The sequence below is a fragment of the Phyllobates terribilis genome, unplaced genomic scaffold, assembly GCF_046119375.1.
Source record: "Phyllobates terribilis strain yellow unplaced genomic scaffold, ASM4611937v1 Scaffold_10__3_contigs__length_209671492, whole genome shotgun sequence".
Taxonomy (NCBI): Eukaryota; Metazoa; Chordata; class Amphibia; order Anura; family Dendrobatidae; genus Phyllobates; species Phyllobates terribilis.
Window position 1 is genome coordinate 50608331 of NW_027362770.1, and position 17258 is coordinate 50625588.

A 17258-nucleotide genomic window follows, 5' to 3' on the forward strand; every position below is an offset into this window, starting at 1 on the left:
GAAACACAGCTCCCAAGACATGCATTTTAAATGACAGCATTATATTGAAAACACATATAGTGGTGAGCTGCAGGTGAAGGGCTGTGGCTGGAGATGAAATAATTCTTCTCCTTGACTGAATGAGCACAAAGGATATTTTTTTCCAGCCTCAATCCTCTGTGAGCAGTTAACCGAACAGATTTATTTCTTGTCATGTCACACTCATCCTCCTTGGCTTACTGAGATATGTGTGTTTAGGATATAGCTCTGTCACTTGAGACAGAGGTCTCGGGAGCGGTGTTTCTTCAGTCTACAACTCGTCCTGACTTGCAAGTAGGACAGGCTGCTGCTTGAATTACATGACATGGCAATTTTATCACATTCTTGGAGAACCCCTTTAAGTTTAATGCACTTCTTGTATCACTAAATGATACAAAGTTTTGTAATGGACTAATAATCTATTGAAAGTGAATTTCAAAATTAAATAAAATAGTAAATGGTTGCAAGAGGAAATTATAGCTTTATTTTGCACTTGGACCACTTCGATATTTATATAACAGATAAAAAAAAGTATTACATTACACAAAGCAAAGCTTGATAATTTATTAGGTAGAAGCAGCTTTTTCAATGAACTGAGCAAGTTTCACATCTTTTCTGGTCAATTTCCCACAATCATGTGTTGTCAGAGTTATTTGAACCTGTAAGGACAAAGCACACAATGTTAAAATGATTTCCAACATAAAAGAAAACACACATGCATATTATATTATATATTATAATATACACACACATATGCACACTAGATTGCAAAAGTATTCACCCCCCTTGGCATTTTTCATGTTTTGCTACCTCACAAAATGGAATTTCACTGTTTAAGGGTTTGCATCAGTTCTTGTAAAGAACATTTTTACAACTGTCAATACTGGGTTTTCTTTTTATTGTGAAGCAAACAACATATGGGATAAAATAACTGAAAACTTCAGTTTGCATAACTATTCACCCCCCTAAAGTAAGTGCTTTGTATAGTCTCCTTTTGCGGTAATTACAGCTGCTAGTTGCTTTGGATAAGTCACTGAGATTTTTGCCCATTTCTCAAAACTGCACCAGCTCCTTCAAGTTAGTCTTGTTGATAGATGAACCTTCGTCCTAGTCTCAAATCACTCAATCATGTTTCACTGTGGGGATGGTGTTCTTGGGGTGATTAGCTGTGTTGGTTTGGCGCCAGTCATAGCGTTTACCTTGGTGGCCAAAAAGTTACTCGATACATTTGGAGAGTCTCCAACATGAGTAGTTGGCTAACTGAAAATGAGCCTTACAATGTTTTTGTGTAAGTAAATGCTTTTTTTCTACTGACTCTTCCATAAAGGCTACCTCTATGGAGTGTACGTCTTATTGTGGCTGTATGGACAGATACTCCAGTCTCTGCTTGGGAACTCTGCAGCTCATTGAGGGTTACCTTTGGTCTCTGTGCTGCCTCTCTGATTAATGCCTTCCATGTTCGGGCTAAGAGTTTTGGTGGGCGGCCCTCTCTTGGCAGGTTTGTTGTAGTACCATGTTCTCTCCATTTTATGATAATGGATTTGATGGTGCTCCGGGGGATCATGAGAAGACCAGCCCAGGGGGGATATGGGGGACTCGGTACCCGGGCCTTTACCTTCTTGGGATGTCACGGCGGTCGGCTCCCGGGCCCGTACCCTGGGGTCACTCTTAAAAAGGGGTTATTACTTGAAGGGATGAATAATGGTTTTTGTCTCGTGACGCCACCTGTGGCTACCGGCGCTGCTACAGACCTCTCGGGCAGATGTTAGGGCAGCTGAGTTGGTGCGGCTCTCCACAGGCAGAGCACAGCTCCAGGGCAGAGTAGGTGCAGATGGTGATGCTGGGGGTTGTAGTGCAGGAGCGATAACGTGGTAGAAATAACTGACAGAAACAGTGGGGTGCAGTCATCCGTGTTTACTCACAGTTATTAGGTTCCTCAAGTTGCACTGTACAGGTGACAGCCTCCCATGTCGCTCTGCGTTTACCAGGCAGGGGTTCAGCATTCCCTCAAGTATCTCAAGAGCACTTAACGGGACCCCTCTCTGTATGTTCCTTTCTTAGCAGACTTCCCGTGCTGGGTCTCTCCCTCCTGCCCTGCGCCCCACCACACAAAGTCCCGATCAGGTACCTGGAGATCCCTCTGGGCAACTTGAAGTTCCCGGACCTTGCTTGGTGCCCTTTTCGGCAGCTTAGGTGCGAATGTGGCAACTGCACCTTGAAAGTGCAGACGCCTCCGGTTTTCTAGCTGAGACCTAAAGTAACTCGGCTAGTCAAGGGACCGGTTCCCTTCTTGTGGCCTGATCCCTCTGACGCCTGGCAGATTCGGACATATGGGTGCCGTCCTGCACTCACCGTACCCCCTGGGATCCCTTCTGTTACTGGAGCCTTCCTCCCTTGCACCCACTCCTCTCTCAGCCTTGGGCATGACAGGCTGAGCCTGCCTTCTGAGCAGAGCTCCTGAAGAGCCTCTGCTCCTTTCACTTCTCCTCCTCTCTTACTGACTTAACTTAACCCCCTAAAAAGATGGCTTCCATATATATATATTCTTCAAGTGCTCCCCTGTTCTGCGTGCTCCACCCACACCCACTACTTGGCTCCCTCTCACTTTTTGTTCCCCCCACTCCAGCCAGGGACGGGGCAGTAGAAGAAGTACATAATGCCCTTCCAGGTGCAGGTGCTGAGTGCAGGTGTTGGGGTCCCGGGCAGTACTCCATCCTTACCTGAGAGAAGGAGATGCCACACCTCTGGGTGAGGTGCAGTACCTTTCTGGCGACTGAACCCTCAGGGGCACCACATCAGAGATTGGAATATTTTTTTAAAACCCAATTCTGCATGTGACTTATGAAGGTAAATGCTTGCACCAGAAATTTTTAGGGGCTTAATCGCAAAAGGGGTGAATACATATGCACATGCCAATTTTTAGTTATTTGACCTCATCAATTTAAATTATGCCTATATTTTTCTCATTTCACTAACTTAGATTTAGTGCTGATGCATCACACACAAATCAGATTACAAAAATATTTAAACACAGGTTGTAATGCAACAAAATAGGTAAAAAGCCTATGGGAGGGGGGTGCAAATCCTTTCGCAAGCCACTGTGTATTTGATACACTGTGGATTTTGCAAGTTTTCCCACCTACAAAGAATGGAGGTCTGTAATTTTTATTGTAGGTACATTTCAACAGTGAGAGACAGAATCTTAAAAAAATCCAGAAAATCAAATTGTATGATTTTTACATAATTAATTTGCATTTTATTGCATGAAATAAGTATTTGATCACCTACCAACCAGCAATAATTCTGTCTCTCACAGACCTGTTAGATTTTCTTTAAGAAGCCCCCCTACTCTTTACTCATTACCTGTGTCAATTACACCTGTTTGAACTCATTACTATAAATCTAAGATGTCTCAATAAATATTTTGACAATTTGGATTTCATTCCAAAAGCTCATTGTTCATCTCATCGTCCAGATTATTGCAGTATCTACAGATCTCAGCGCACATTGATGATCTTTATTCGTGTTAATTAATGAAACCGAAGAAAAAGCAATCATAAGTAATTAAATGGGGGAAACAAGGAGAGCGGAGAAGAATCTATCCATTTTTACATGATAAATGTGATATTTCCAGGATACAGTCAGAAGTACGGCTTCTGTCTGACTATAGTAAAAGCCAAGGAGGCTGATGTTTCTGCTACTCCTATAGCTGAAGCCTGCAGTGAACACTGTGCCAGTGTATGTACTGACGGACGCCGTTGCTATGCTGTGTCGGATTGAAAGTACCAGTAGTGCAGAGGTGACAAATTCATTCCGACATTTGACAACTATTCCTGTGTTGTAACTTTGCATGTGCCAACACGGGATCTTGTAAGGCTGAGCAGAGAAAATCTTAGCAGGAAGCCCTATTCCCATCTGAGCAACAAAACCCAGTAAAGTGATATCCTGAAAAAAAATGCACCAGTGGTTTATGCTCAGGTGATGGAATAAAAATGTAATGAATTACCTTGTTGTACACATTAAACCATTCTGGGTGGTGATTCATTTTCTCTGCTTGCAGGGCTACACGAGTCATAAATCCAAAAGCCTTTAGGAAAAGAAGCAAAAATTATACAGACATTAGGCGAACATAGAAACACTGTTAATGGGAGGGTTTTCTTGTATAACCGATATGTATGCAGAGAATTTTTTTTTTTCACTTAAACATTTTTTGGGGAAATTTGAGGGCTATTCTGAACTCCCAGGCTGGTGTATGCAAGCGAATACAACATAAATGGTTTCACATGCAGTGTTGAAAGCGTTTAGGGCTGTAATATATATTTAGGGGCATATTATAATCACCACTATATTATAACTCTGCTGAAATTTACAAGATTGTCATTGAATTAAGAGGACGCTCCACCTCTGGAGACACAATATTTAAAGGGTGCATTTGTATGAGAAGTTTGTTACTGCCCAATTAAAACTGTAAAAAAAACATTTATAGCTACGTTTTTACTGGAAATTTACAGCAGCATTGTAATACAGTCACTGGCCGCTTGGTTCTACTAGGCAAAACACATCACAAATATGTTTTGCTTATTAAAAAATGCACATAGCGTCTTCACAGAGAAAGATTAGTGTCTCTGATGTTACCTCTAGAACAGGGGTCTCAAACACGCGGCCCCTCCGGCTGCTTCTTGCAGCCCGCAGGCACATAGACCCCGTAACGATCGCGGCTTTCTCCAGCAGCCGCCGACATCAGCGCTGTAATGCAGTGTATTGCCGCGCAGAGACCGGCTCTCTGCACAGCAATACCAGTGTCAGCTGCCGGCCTATCAGAGGCCAGCAGCTGACCTCTACGTCCCAGCGCAGCGGCGTATGACGTCACTGCCATGCGCAGATGTCAGCTGCTGGCCTCTGATAGGCCAGCAGCTGACACTGGTATTGCTGTGCAGAAAGCCGGTCTCTGCGTGGCAATACACTGCATTACAGCGCTGATGTCGGCGGCTGCTGTAGAGAGCCGCTATCATTATGGGGTCTGTGCCTGCGGGCCACAAGTGCAGAAAGGACGCCGAGGGAACGGAGTACAGATGAGAATCTTTTTTTTTTTCTGTCATGTGAAATTCAGCGCTCAGTAAGGGGGGACGGGGACCCTGAGCGCAGCATGGGGGGACGGGGACCCTGAGCGCAGTATGGGGGGACGGGGACCCTGAGCGCAGTATGGGAGGACGGGGACCCTGAGCGCAGTATGGGGGGACGGGGACCCTGAGCGCAGTATGGGGGGACGGGGACCCTGAGCGCAGTATGGGGGGGGGACAGGGATCCTGTGCGCAGTATGGGGGGGGGGGCTGTGTGCAGTATGGGGGGGGACGAGGACCCTGTGCGCAGTATGGGGGGCTGACCCTGTGCGTAGTATGGGGGGGGACGTGTCTGCAACATGGGGACGTGGATGGGGGACATGTCTGCAAGATAAGGACCAGGATGGGGGACCATGTCTGCAATATGGGGACCATGTCTGCAATATGGGGGACCTGGATGGGGGACCATGTCTGCAATATGGGGGACCTGGATGGGGGACCATGTCTGCAATATGGGGGACCTGGATGGGGGACCATGTCTGCAATATGGGGGACCTGGATGGGGGACCATGTCTGCAATATGGGGGACCTGGATGGGGGAACATGTCTGCAATATGGGGGACCTGGATGGGGGACCATGTCTGCAATATGGGGGACCTGGATGGGGGAACATGTCTGCAATATGGGGACCATGTCTGCAATATGGGGGACCTGGATGGGAGACCATGTCTGCAATATGGGGACCATGTCTGCAATATGGGGGACCATGTCTGCAATATGGGGGACCATGTCTGCAATATGGGGGACCTGGATGGGGGACACGGATGGGAGACCGTGTCTGCAATATGGGGGACCATGTCTGCAATATGGGGGACCTGGATGGGAGATCATGTCTGCAATATAGGGGACCTTGATGGGAGACCATGTCTGCAATATGAAGGGCCTGGATGGGGGACCATGTCTGCAATATGAAGGACCTGTATGGGAAACCATGTCTGCAATATGGCTAATCTGCATGGGAGACCATGTCTGCAGGATGAGGACCAGTTCAAAAGGTGTATAGAAAATAAAATGATATCACTAAAAATGTCACTTTGTCATGCAAATAATGCGGCCCCCCAAATTAAATGTTTTTCCGTGTGCGGCCCATATGCCCAGCTGAGTTTGAGACCCCTGCTCTAGAAGATAGTATTCCTAGAGGTCAATATCAACCTTTTAAAGAGCCTTTTAGGATATAAATCAAAGTCCGAATCTTCCCTTCCCCCCAGCCAACTAGACTCCTACATTGCACTGATGAGGAACAAGAACCCTGAAACAGCTGTCTGCAATTAGGATATAAAGGCAAAAAGAGCTCCAAGTCATGTGGTAAGTCTCTGTAAAGGGTCAATGCTGACTTCTAAATTCATTTTGCAATGGCTGTTGCCATTTTGCAAATTGCAGGAGATTGCATCCACCAGAGAGGGCTCACATGACCTCGGTTTGTGGCTAGTCAGACTTTCCCACAATGTTTAATCAGCAGACACAGTTATAGCCTGTATAAAAGCAGAAGTAGGGAATGGAGCAATCATTTTGTGGATACTAGGACGGACATCACAGCTCACTTCTTGGCCATACATATAGGGAGAGAAAGCCATAAAACACTGAACAAAAAGTACAGATCATGTGTGACAGCAGCAGTGATAAAAATAAGTGTGTGAGGAATAGCCTGCTGGTTACCATTCACTTACACACAGCCATATATGTTGAGTGCACTTTATATTACTAAGGCTGTGTTTGCATTAACTTGAAAAGAGTTGAACATTCAGTCTGAGGAGGACACCTAACACGTCTTTTTCAGGGCAGTTATCGGCATTGCAGAATTTTTTTTTTCTTTTTCGTTTTTATGCAAAATATAACATTTTTATTTTCAGTGAAACTGGCAAATTAAAATTTTAAAAAATGTGCTCCTCTCCACTCGTGGACCATTAGATGGCCTACAAGTCTCCCTTAACAATTTCCGATTACGCGCAGTGTGCCTCTCTGAAGCTGGCACACGTACACCCGGCTTCAGAAGATAAGTACAGTGAGGGAAAGAAGCCGCGAGCACGTGCGACGTATGTATAGCACTGGCGATGATGCAGGCGCTTGTAAGTCATATTAACACGCCCACAGTGCATGATAACATGCTAAGTGGGCCGACTAGTCTAGGGACACTAACACCCCGTTGACTAGTCAAAGCCCTCATTTACATATCAAACAAATCTTTAGAAAAAGTATTCCTAAAGTCTATTTGTGTGTGTAATGTAATAAATGAGTCTGCCCGCACTGTTCCCAGCGCTTTAACACCCTAAATGCTGCGATCACAGCATTTAGCAAGCAGTCAGAGGGACTAAAGCCCCTCTGTCCTTGGATTGGCGCCCACACGACATCATCGTGGGGACCCGATCATTGCCATGGTAATCCGATGTGGTCATAAATACATCTGGGTCACCAGGCACTAGCAAGTTAGTTAAATCATGTGCAGTGCATGATCTAACTAACTTCTGTCTGCAGGCCTGACAGGTTATAAGGCATAGCAGTGCTCCTGCATTGCTATGCCTTATAACTGCGATCAGACTGCAGAAAGTGAAAATCCCATAGTGGGACTAAGTAAAAAAAAAAAATCACAAAATTCTAAAAAAAAAATAAAAAAAAAAATTGTACCCATAAATAAATATTATGAAAAAAATATAAACAAAAGTACACGTTTGGTATCGCCACTTCCAGAACTACCCGACTTATAGAACTAGCAGAAAAACAAGAATATATAGACTTCTAGAACTGTCTCATTAGTTAACCCCTTTAGTGAACACTGTAAAAAAACAAAAAAAACGACGCTTTATCATACCGCAGAGAAAAAAGTGGAGTAAAACGCGATCAAAAAGAAGAATGTATGTAAATATGGCATCACTGAAAACGTCATCTTGTCCTGCAAAAAAAACAGCCACCAAACCACTCCATTAGCGGAAAAATAAAATAGCTATAGCTCTTAGAATAAAGAGTTTCAAAAATAATTTACTTTTTCTATAGTTTTGTGTGAAAGCGCCAAAACATAAAAAAGATATAAATTTGGTTATCGCTGTAATCATACTGTCCTGAAGAACAAAGCTGCCTTATCAATTTAACCACATGTGGAACAGCATTTTAAAAAAAAATCCTAAATTATTGGTTTTTGCATATTCTGCCTCCCAAAAATCAGAATAAACAGCGATCAGAAAATGTGCTCGAAAATCATACCGATAAAAACATCAACTGATCCACCAAAAAACAACAAAAGAAACCCAATATAAATCTGGCATCACTGTAATCATACCGACTCAAATAATAAAGTCGTCTAATCATTTATGCCGCGCGAGGAATGGCGTAAAAATAAATAAAACCAATTCTTCACCTGCTGTTGATTTGTTCATTCTGCCTCCCAAAGATTGAAGTAAGGCTTGGCTCAGGCTCACATTTATCCTATGCTCTGCGCTGAATGCTTACACTGGGGTTTCCGTACAAATCTCTGAAATACGTGATTCAGATGGAACCCCCAGTGGAAGATTCCCTATAATGAGGCAGATGGAGGCACTGTGGATGCAGTCTGGCCTATGATCCAGAGGTGTTAGTGTTTATTAGGCGTGCATAAAAGCACTGTTCACAGTTTTGTGCACCTCTAGAAAAATAAAAAAATAAAAAAGGACACAGCTGAACAGAGGCCAGACAGAGTCAGAGTAACTCTGCTGCCTCATAGTGAATGGATCCCTCGGGGGTTTCATCTGAATCACGTCATATCGGGGTTTCCATCTAAATCTCCGAGTAAGTGCCCAGCGTAGAGCTCCGGATAAAAGTGATCCAAAATGTTACGGAAAATGTTTTTAACAAAAGCTTCAAATCAATCCACAAAAAACGCCCACACTCAGGTCCATCATTTGTCAATGGACACACAGGGGCTTCCACGTTACTAGTAACACAAAGGCTCTGGAAAAGCGAAATGGCTCCTTGCCCCCCAAAAGAAATTCAGCAAATTCTGTGCTCCCAAATCCAAATGCCCCCTCCCTTCTGAGTGCCAGTGTGCCTAAACCACATTTAGCGCATGTTTCTGTAGCGATGCGGGCCTGCCTAATTTACAGGTGCATGTCTCCAGAAACATGAGCTGGGCACAACGTACTGGTCACTACAAAGTACCAGTCACTACAATGGCAATTTGCAGTTTTCACGCAGGAACATCCACTGCAGCTTGTTTCTGGCAAACACCCATGTAGTTAAAAGCCTCACCACACCTGTAGATAAGTTCCCAAAGGGGTATAATTTCCAAAGTGGGGTCATTTGAAGGGGAATTTTGCTCTTCTAGCACCTGGGGGTTCTTCATATGGAGTCCACATACTAATTCTAGGAAAATTTGCTCTCCAGGAGGGAAATCGTGCTTCGTCCCTCCGGAGTCTCGCCATGTCGCTAAGCAGTACGGTACAGACAAATATGGGGTATTTCTACATTCAGCACCAATTGTGTGACAAATTTTGGTGCCATTTTACCCATTTCCCAGTGTGAAAATGTAAAATCTGGGGATAAAACAAAACTTTGGTGTTAAAAATGTAATTATTCTTTCTCCATCGCCCAATGGTAAAAAACTCTGTGAGGCACATGTGGTGTCAACATGCTCACTATACACCTAGATAAAATCATTGAGAGATGCAGTTTATAAAATGGAGTCTCTTATTGGGATTTCTACTGTCCTGGCACCTTAGGGGCTTTGCCAATGTGACATAGCAGCGTCAAACCTGTTGTCACGGGTGTGTCAGGTGTGACAAACAGTCACTCTAGATCTGGCTGCAGAAAGTCACTGCACTTGGCATTGCAGACGCCTTCTTGATCCTCTCATCTCTGTAGTATAGTTATATCCTTCTCTCTTTAGGACCCAGCTGCGACCTCTACCTGCTGCTAATTGACACACCCTTGATTGGTAGTTAAAAACTCTGACTCCAGAGAGTCGCAGGTGATAGCTCTATGTTCCTCTGCGCAGGCTTGGAGTACTAGCAAGTCAGCTAGTCTCGTCTTTGGTGCCCTTGGAGGACAGTTGGCATTATCTGGTGTCTGCTCAAGCTAAGTGTATCCCTTTTGTTTGCTTACCTTGTTGCCTTTAGTTTGTAGTGGGGCCTGACTAGTGCTCACCCCGTCCCCTTGCAATCTAGGGCCTAGCTCTAGAGACATTCAGGGTTTAGGTTCCTGCTCAGCGTTAGGTGCAGAACCTATATAGAGACGATAGGGTAGGCAGGTTGATATTAGATCTGACTAGGGGTCTCCACTAGAGATGAGCGTTATTCTACTCGAACTGTTCGCCAATCTCAAATTCGAGCTGTTTTGGGCGGTGTTCGAGCCGTTCGGCGAACACGAACAATTTGATAAAAATTCGGCTGTTCGAGGTTATGTTCGATAACTGTTTGTGCACCAAAATCATAACTGGATTTTTTCTCAGTAATGATGAAAATTAATGTTAATACGCAGTTTGAGTGTACAGCGGGGTGGGGGGAGGGGCAGGGGATGGATCTCTGCAGGAACAATGAAGATCTCCATTTTTTTTTCTCTTTCCCGCATTTGCAGTGGGGAGGTGCAATCTGTCAGCCTATCAGCAGCGCACACACGGAGCGAAGTGATTTTTTTCACACAAGCAAGGGCATGTGTCATTGGCAGTGTATGTCACATGTCCTTGCCCTATAAGACCAAGCCATTTTCCCCGTCGCCACCATTTTCTCACTGCTGCAGCTGCGTGTTAGACGGCACCGCTGTTGCTGTGTGCGCTATACCTTGTTAATTTCAAACCAATTTTCGCACAAATATACAGATAGCTTGGGAGTAGGGAATAGTTGTGATTGCAGTCCTTTTAAGGACTAGGTTACAGCATTTCCTACGACTTTTATCAGGCAGGTCTGTGCTCTTAAATAGATAGATTGTGGGAGTAAAGACTAATTGTAATTGGAGTCCTTTTCAGGACTAGGTTACATCAGTTCCTATCAGTTTTTGCCAGGCAGGTCTGTGCCAGTGCTGTGCAAGTTTTTTTCACAGCATTTGGCTGAATCTAGCAAAGCTAATCCTTTTTGGCCTATTGCAGAGTGTGTTAGTCAGTGGAGTAGCCTATCTGTGTTGCAAGATATACCACCTGTGTATAGAATACCAATTTTTTTACTGCACCTAGTGAAGTAAAATCTTTTGGGCATAGCATCATTCTATTAGTCCATCTATACTGACCTCCATCAGGTGGCAAATTAAAACTAATTTTTATCTGCATCTCCAGTACCTCTGAAAAAATATTTGGGCTTCTAGCTGTGTGTGGGACTTGTTGTATTAGTCCATCTATACTGACCTCCATCAGGTTGCAAACTGAATATATTTTTTTCTGCATCTACCTCTGAAAAAATATTGGGCTTCTAGCTGTGTGTGGGTCTTGTTCTATTAATCCATCTATACTGACCTCCATCAGGTTGCAAACTGAATATAATTTTTTTCTGCATCTAGCTCTGAAAAAATATTTGGCCTTCTAGCAGTGTGTGGGACTTTCTCTATTAGTCCATCTATACTGACCTCCATCAGGTTGCAAATTAAAACTAATTTTTATCTGCATCTACAGTACCTCTGAAAAAATATTTGGGCTTCTAGCTGTGTGTGGGACTTGTTGTATTAGTCCATCTATACTGACCTCCATCAGGTTGCAAACTGAATATATTTTTTTCTGCATCTACCTCTGAAAAAATATTGGGCTTCTAGCTGTGTGTGGGTCTTGTTCTATTAATCCATCTATACTGACCTCCATCAGGTTGCAAACTGAATATAATTTTTTTCTGCATCTAGCTCTGAAAAAATATTTGGCCTTCTAGCAGTGTGTCGGACTTTCTCTATTAGTCCATCTATACTGACCTCCGTCAGGTTGCAAATTAAAACTAATTTTTATCTGCATCTACAGTACCTCTGAAAAAATATTTGGGCTTCTAGCTGTGTGTGGGACTTGTTGTATTAGTCCATCTATACTGACCTCCATCAGGTTGCAAATTAAAACTAATTTTTATCTGCATCTACAGTACCTCTGAAAAAATATTTGGGCTTCTAGCTGTGTGTGGGACTTGTTGTATTAGTCCATCTATACTGACCTCCATCAGGTTGCAAACTGAATATATTTTTTTCTGCATCTACCTCTGAAAAAATATTGGGCTTCTAGCTGTGTGTGGGACTTGTTGTATTAGTCCATCTATACTGACCTCCATCAGGTTGCAAACTGAATATATTTTTTTCTGCATCTACCTCTGAAAAAATATTGGGCTTCTAGCTGTGTGTGGGTCTTGTTCTATTAATCCATCTATACTGACCTCCATCAGGTTGCAAACTGAATATAATTTTTTTCTGCATCTAGCTCTGAAAAAATATTTGGCCTTCTAGCAGTGTGTCGGACTTTCTCTATTAGTCCATCTATACTGACCTCCATCAGGTTGCAAACTGAATATATTTTTTTCTGCATCTAACCCAGCCAATAGTTTTGGCCTAATACCACAGTTTGGCCACTCAGCTCTGCTCGGTTACCATCCATTGTTTTTTTGTGCAAACAACTCCAGAGTTGTGAATTAGTTAACCACCAAAATGAGTGGAAAAAGGCCTGCTGCTGGTGGAAAGGGGAATAGGCGTGTTGGGAAGGGGAAAAAAGGTTGTGTCCGTGGGGTAGGTGTTAAAGCAACAGTAACATCTGCAGAAGAAAGACCATCTTCCAGCCAAACTAAAATGTCTACTTCTTTTAGCGGACAATGTGATAAGATCCCTTTCTTACGGCCACGCCAATCGCTACAAATTCCAGATGAGGCACAAAAACAGCAGGTGCTTCAACGGATATCAAGTGCTCCTTTAAGTGGGCTCTCCTCCACATCAACTTCAACATCACAAATACTCCAGTCCTCAAAGGTGTCACCCAAATCGCACTTGCTTCCTCACAGCTCCCAAATCTCCAGCTGCCCGTCTGAGTATGAGGTAGAACAGATGGTTGAGTCTGCAGAGCTGTTTACTCATACTATAGCCTGGGAATCAGAGGTCGACTCCAGCGCTTCTGTGAATCCAGACGAGGAAATGATCTGCACTGATGCCCAGAATCTTTATGAGTCGGATCCAGGACCAGACGCAGAAGGTTCTGACCATAATGTAGACCCTCATTCCCAAACTGTAACTCCTGTTGGTGGAGACAATGAGGAAGACGATGATAAGACTCAAATACCTGATTGGAGCGACAACTTTAGTTTTTTGTCAGGGCAGGAACAGGTTGGCTCTGAGGACGACAGGTGTGATAACGCACAGGGTGATGATGATGAGGTCGGAGATCCCACTTACTGTCAACCCACAGTCAGCCAAGAGATGAGGTCAGCAGAGGAGGTGGAGGAAGATGCTAGTGACGACGAGGTCAGGTTGCGCCTTCCTGGACAGAGACGTAGTACTGGAAGCACGTCAACAACTGCATCCTCAAACACAACTCTGCCTCTCACCACAAGTCGTGGTGGCTCTTCAGGTCGCATGGGTGCTAAGCCTTGCATAGCCTGGGCATTTTTTCAGATCGATAAAGATGACCCAACTCGTGTTATCTGTAACATTTGTCAGCAAAAGCTAAGTAGAGGCCAAACAATACATAGTTTGAGTACTTCATGCATGAACCGGCACATGGACATGAAGCATAAGTTGCAGTGGGAAGCTCAGTGTGCTACAATGCGGCCTAGCCGGCCAGGCCAACCACCGTCTGCCATATCTTGTGCATCCGCGGCCTCTTCATCCTCTGTGACTGGGGGGACAGCAGTCACACCTGTTTTGGGGCGCAGACCTGCCACCTCTTTACCCGCAACAGCCAGCGTGATTGGCAGGTCATCATTTTCTTTGGAGGTGGTAACAGCAGCTGGTGTTGAGCGCTGTCCGACATCGATAGCACCACCTTTGGATCAAGGCAACCTAACATGTCCGCCTGCATCTTCCTCACAGACCGGCAGTTTGCCGGGGACACCCTTATCAACCCCGTCTAAGCACAATAGCCAGCCCTCAATCCCTCAGATGTGGACAAGTAAAAGACCATTTCCTCCTAGCCATGAGAAAGCTAAGAGGTTGAATTTCACCATCTGCAAGCTCTTGGCTACAGAAATGCTGCCTTTCCGCCTGGTGGACACAGAGGATTTTCGAGACCTTATGTCCGTCGCAGTGCCCCAGTACCAGATGCCCAGTCGGCACTACTTCTCAAAGAAAGGTGTGCCTGCGCTCCACCAGCATGTCGCACACAACATCACCGCTTCTTTGAGAAACTCTGTGTGTGACAGGGTGCATTTCACCACAGACACTTGGACGAGTAGGCATGGACAGGGGCGTTACATGTCGCTGACTGGGCACTGGATAACTATGGTGACAGCAGGACAAGGGGCTGCTGTCCAAGTCTTGCCGTCCCCACGAGTTGTGCGTCAATCCTCTTTATGTCAAAGTTCCTCCACTGCTTCTGCCTCCTCAACCTCCTCTCGGTCTTCCACCTGCACCCAAAGCCTGTCTGGTCATGCCACAAGCTTTCTAACTGCGCAGAAGGGATCCTGCACACCTCCTTACTATGCTGGCAGTAGGGCTCAACGTCATCAGGCGGTTTTTACATTGAAATGTCTGGGAAATGTGAGTCACACAGCTGAGGAGTTGTGGTCAGCTCTGGAGAACCAGTTTCATGAATGGTTGTCTCCACTGGACCTGAAACCAGGGAAGGCCGTGTGCGACAATGCTGCAAACCCGGGTGCGGCCCTTCGCCGGGGCAATGTCACACACGTGCCTTGTATGGCTCACGTGTTGAACCTGGTTGTCCAGCAATTTTTAGCCCACTATCCCAGACTAGATGGCCTTCTGCAGAGGGCACGGTCGCTGTGTGCTCACTTCCGCCGTTCGCATCCCGCAGCTCAGCGACTTACATCTCTACAGAAGTCGTTGGGCCTGCCACTTCACCGTCTAAAATGCGATGTGCCTACCCGGTGGAATTCAACTCTGCACATGTTGCAGCGACTGTGGCAGCACCGACAAGCCCTGGTGCAATACGTTCTGACGTATAGCCTGGGCCAACGAGATTCAGAGGTGGGGCAAATCACGCTGGAGGAGTGGTCTCAGATCAGGGACCTATGCACCCTTCTGCACAGTTTTGAAATGGCGACGAAGATGTTTAGTGCTGACGATGCCATTATCAGCATGACTATTCCGGTGATTTACATGCTGGAGCACATGTTAAACAGAATTCGGAGTCAGGTGGTGGCACAAGAGGAGGTGGAGGAAGTAGAGGAGGAGGAGTTGTATGCGGAAGGGCTAACATCTGCAAGGTCCAGACGGTCGGCAGCACCAAGGCGGCAGGCATGTGAGGGTGGGGGAGATGGTTTTACCAGGGCGCATGGTAGCAGCCAAACTAGTGAGGAAGGTGCAGGAGCCCAGGAAGAAGTGGAGGACGAACTGATGGAAGACTCATCAGATGAGGGAGACCTTGATCACATTTCTGTTGTGCGAGGTTGGGGGGAGAGGACAGAGGAAGGAAGCATGATTGTTACCTCGCCACCAACACAACAGGGACTTGGTGCTCCTGGATGCGCAACACACATGAGTGCCTTCTTGCTGCACTACCTGCAACATGACCCTCGAATTGTGAGAATTAGAAATAATCCTGACTACTGGGTTGCCACACTGTTAGATCCCCGGTACAAAAGTAAATTTGCAGAAATTATTCCTGCCATAGAAAGGGATGCACGCATGCAGGAGTATCAGCAGAGACTGTTGCAGAATCTTACATGTGCTTTTCCACAAAATACCAGTGGTGCACGTAGTGAATCTCACAGTTCCAACTTGCCAACCGTGGGACCGTCAAGTGTTCAGCACTCAAACCGTAACAGAACCACAGTATCTGCTGGTAACATCAATTTTGCGGAATCATTTCACCACTTTTTTAGCCCATCCTTTGCAAGGCCACAGGAGACAAGAAGTCTGACACATAGTCAACGCCTAGAGACGATGGTACAGGAGTATCTCCAAGTAAACATTGAAGCCACGACTGTGTCACTGGACCCTTGCTCTTTTTGGGCTTCCAATCTGGATAAATGGCCGGAGCTAGCCACTTACGCCTTGGAGATCTTGTCATGCCCCGCAGCCAGCGTTCTGTCTGAACGTGTGTTCAGCGCTGCTGGTGGTGTGCTGACAGATAAGCGCACGCGGCTCTCCACTGATAATGTAGACAGACTCACGTTCATAAAGATGAACAAATCATGGATCCGAAACGACTTTTCTACCCCTGTGTCATCCTAGGGAGAGTAAAAGCTTGATGATTGTTTAAAATCACCCTACCAACCGTTTTAAGCTTTCAAATTACTAATCATGTTTATCTGTATCTTGACTGGAAAATAATTTGGGCTTTGTAGCAGTGTGCAGCACTGATCCTATTAGGCCATCTATAATAAGCTCCACCAGATTTAAAATTAAAAATAATTTTTAGCTGCATCTAGCCCGGAAAATAATTTTGGGGCTCCGAGATGCGCAAGACACATAAGTGCCTTCTTGCTGAACTACCTGCAGCATGACCCTCATATTGTCAGAATTCGAAGTAATCATGACTACTGGGTTGCCACACTCTTAGATCCCCCAAACTTTTCGATCAACCTTTTCATTTTAATAAAGACCAAAAAAATGGTCATTTTTGAAATTATAAGCATTAGCAGGTTGTTAGAAACTGAAATCAAACAGTTTTCAACTCAAAACTTTATTCTAGGTGATGTTACATTTTCACATAGGACCCCTTGTTCGAAAGGAGCTTCTGAACTCTCTCGTCCATTGAATTTGTCAGGTTTTGGATGGTTTCTGCTTCAATTGTTTTGCATGAGGACAGAATACCCTCCAAGAGCTGTTGCTTAGATGTGAACTGCCTCCCGCCATCATAGACACTCCTTTTAATGATGCTCCAAAGGTTCTGAATGGGGTAGAGGTCAGGGGAGCATGGGGGTCACACCATAAGTTTGTCCCCTTTTATGCCCATATCAGCCAGAGATGCAGATGTTTTATGTGCAGCATGAGATGGTGCATTATCATGCAGAAAAATGATCTTGCTGTGAAATACACGGTTCTTCTTCTTGAACCATGGCAGGAAGTGCTGTTTGAGAAAATCCACATACATTA

General features: G+C 45.0%; 1 protein-coding gene across 1 annotated transcript in view; it reads right to left on the bottom strand.

Annotated features, from left to right (window-relative positions):
• Window positions 1–481: 481 nt before the first annotated feature.
• The window catches only part of PCBD2 (pterin-4 alpha-carbinolamine dehydratase 2), a 223153-nt gene continuing 206376 nt past the window's right edge, over window positions 482–17258 (bottom strand). The window contains exons 3-4 of the mRNA XM_073649546.1: window positions 4025–4105; window positions 482–677 (exon numbers count right to left, since the gene is read on the bottom strand). Coding sequence (XP_073505647.1) covers window positions 585–677; window positions 4025–4105 — 174 coding nt within the window. The 3' untranslated portion in view covers window positions 482–584. The remainder of the gene's footprint in view (window positions 678–4024; window positions 4106–17258) is intronic.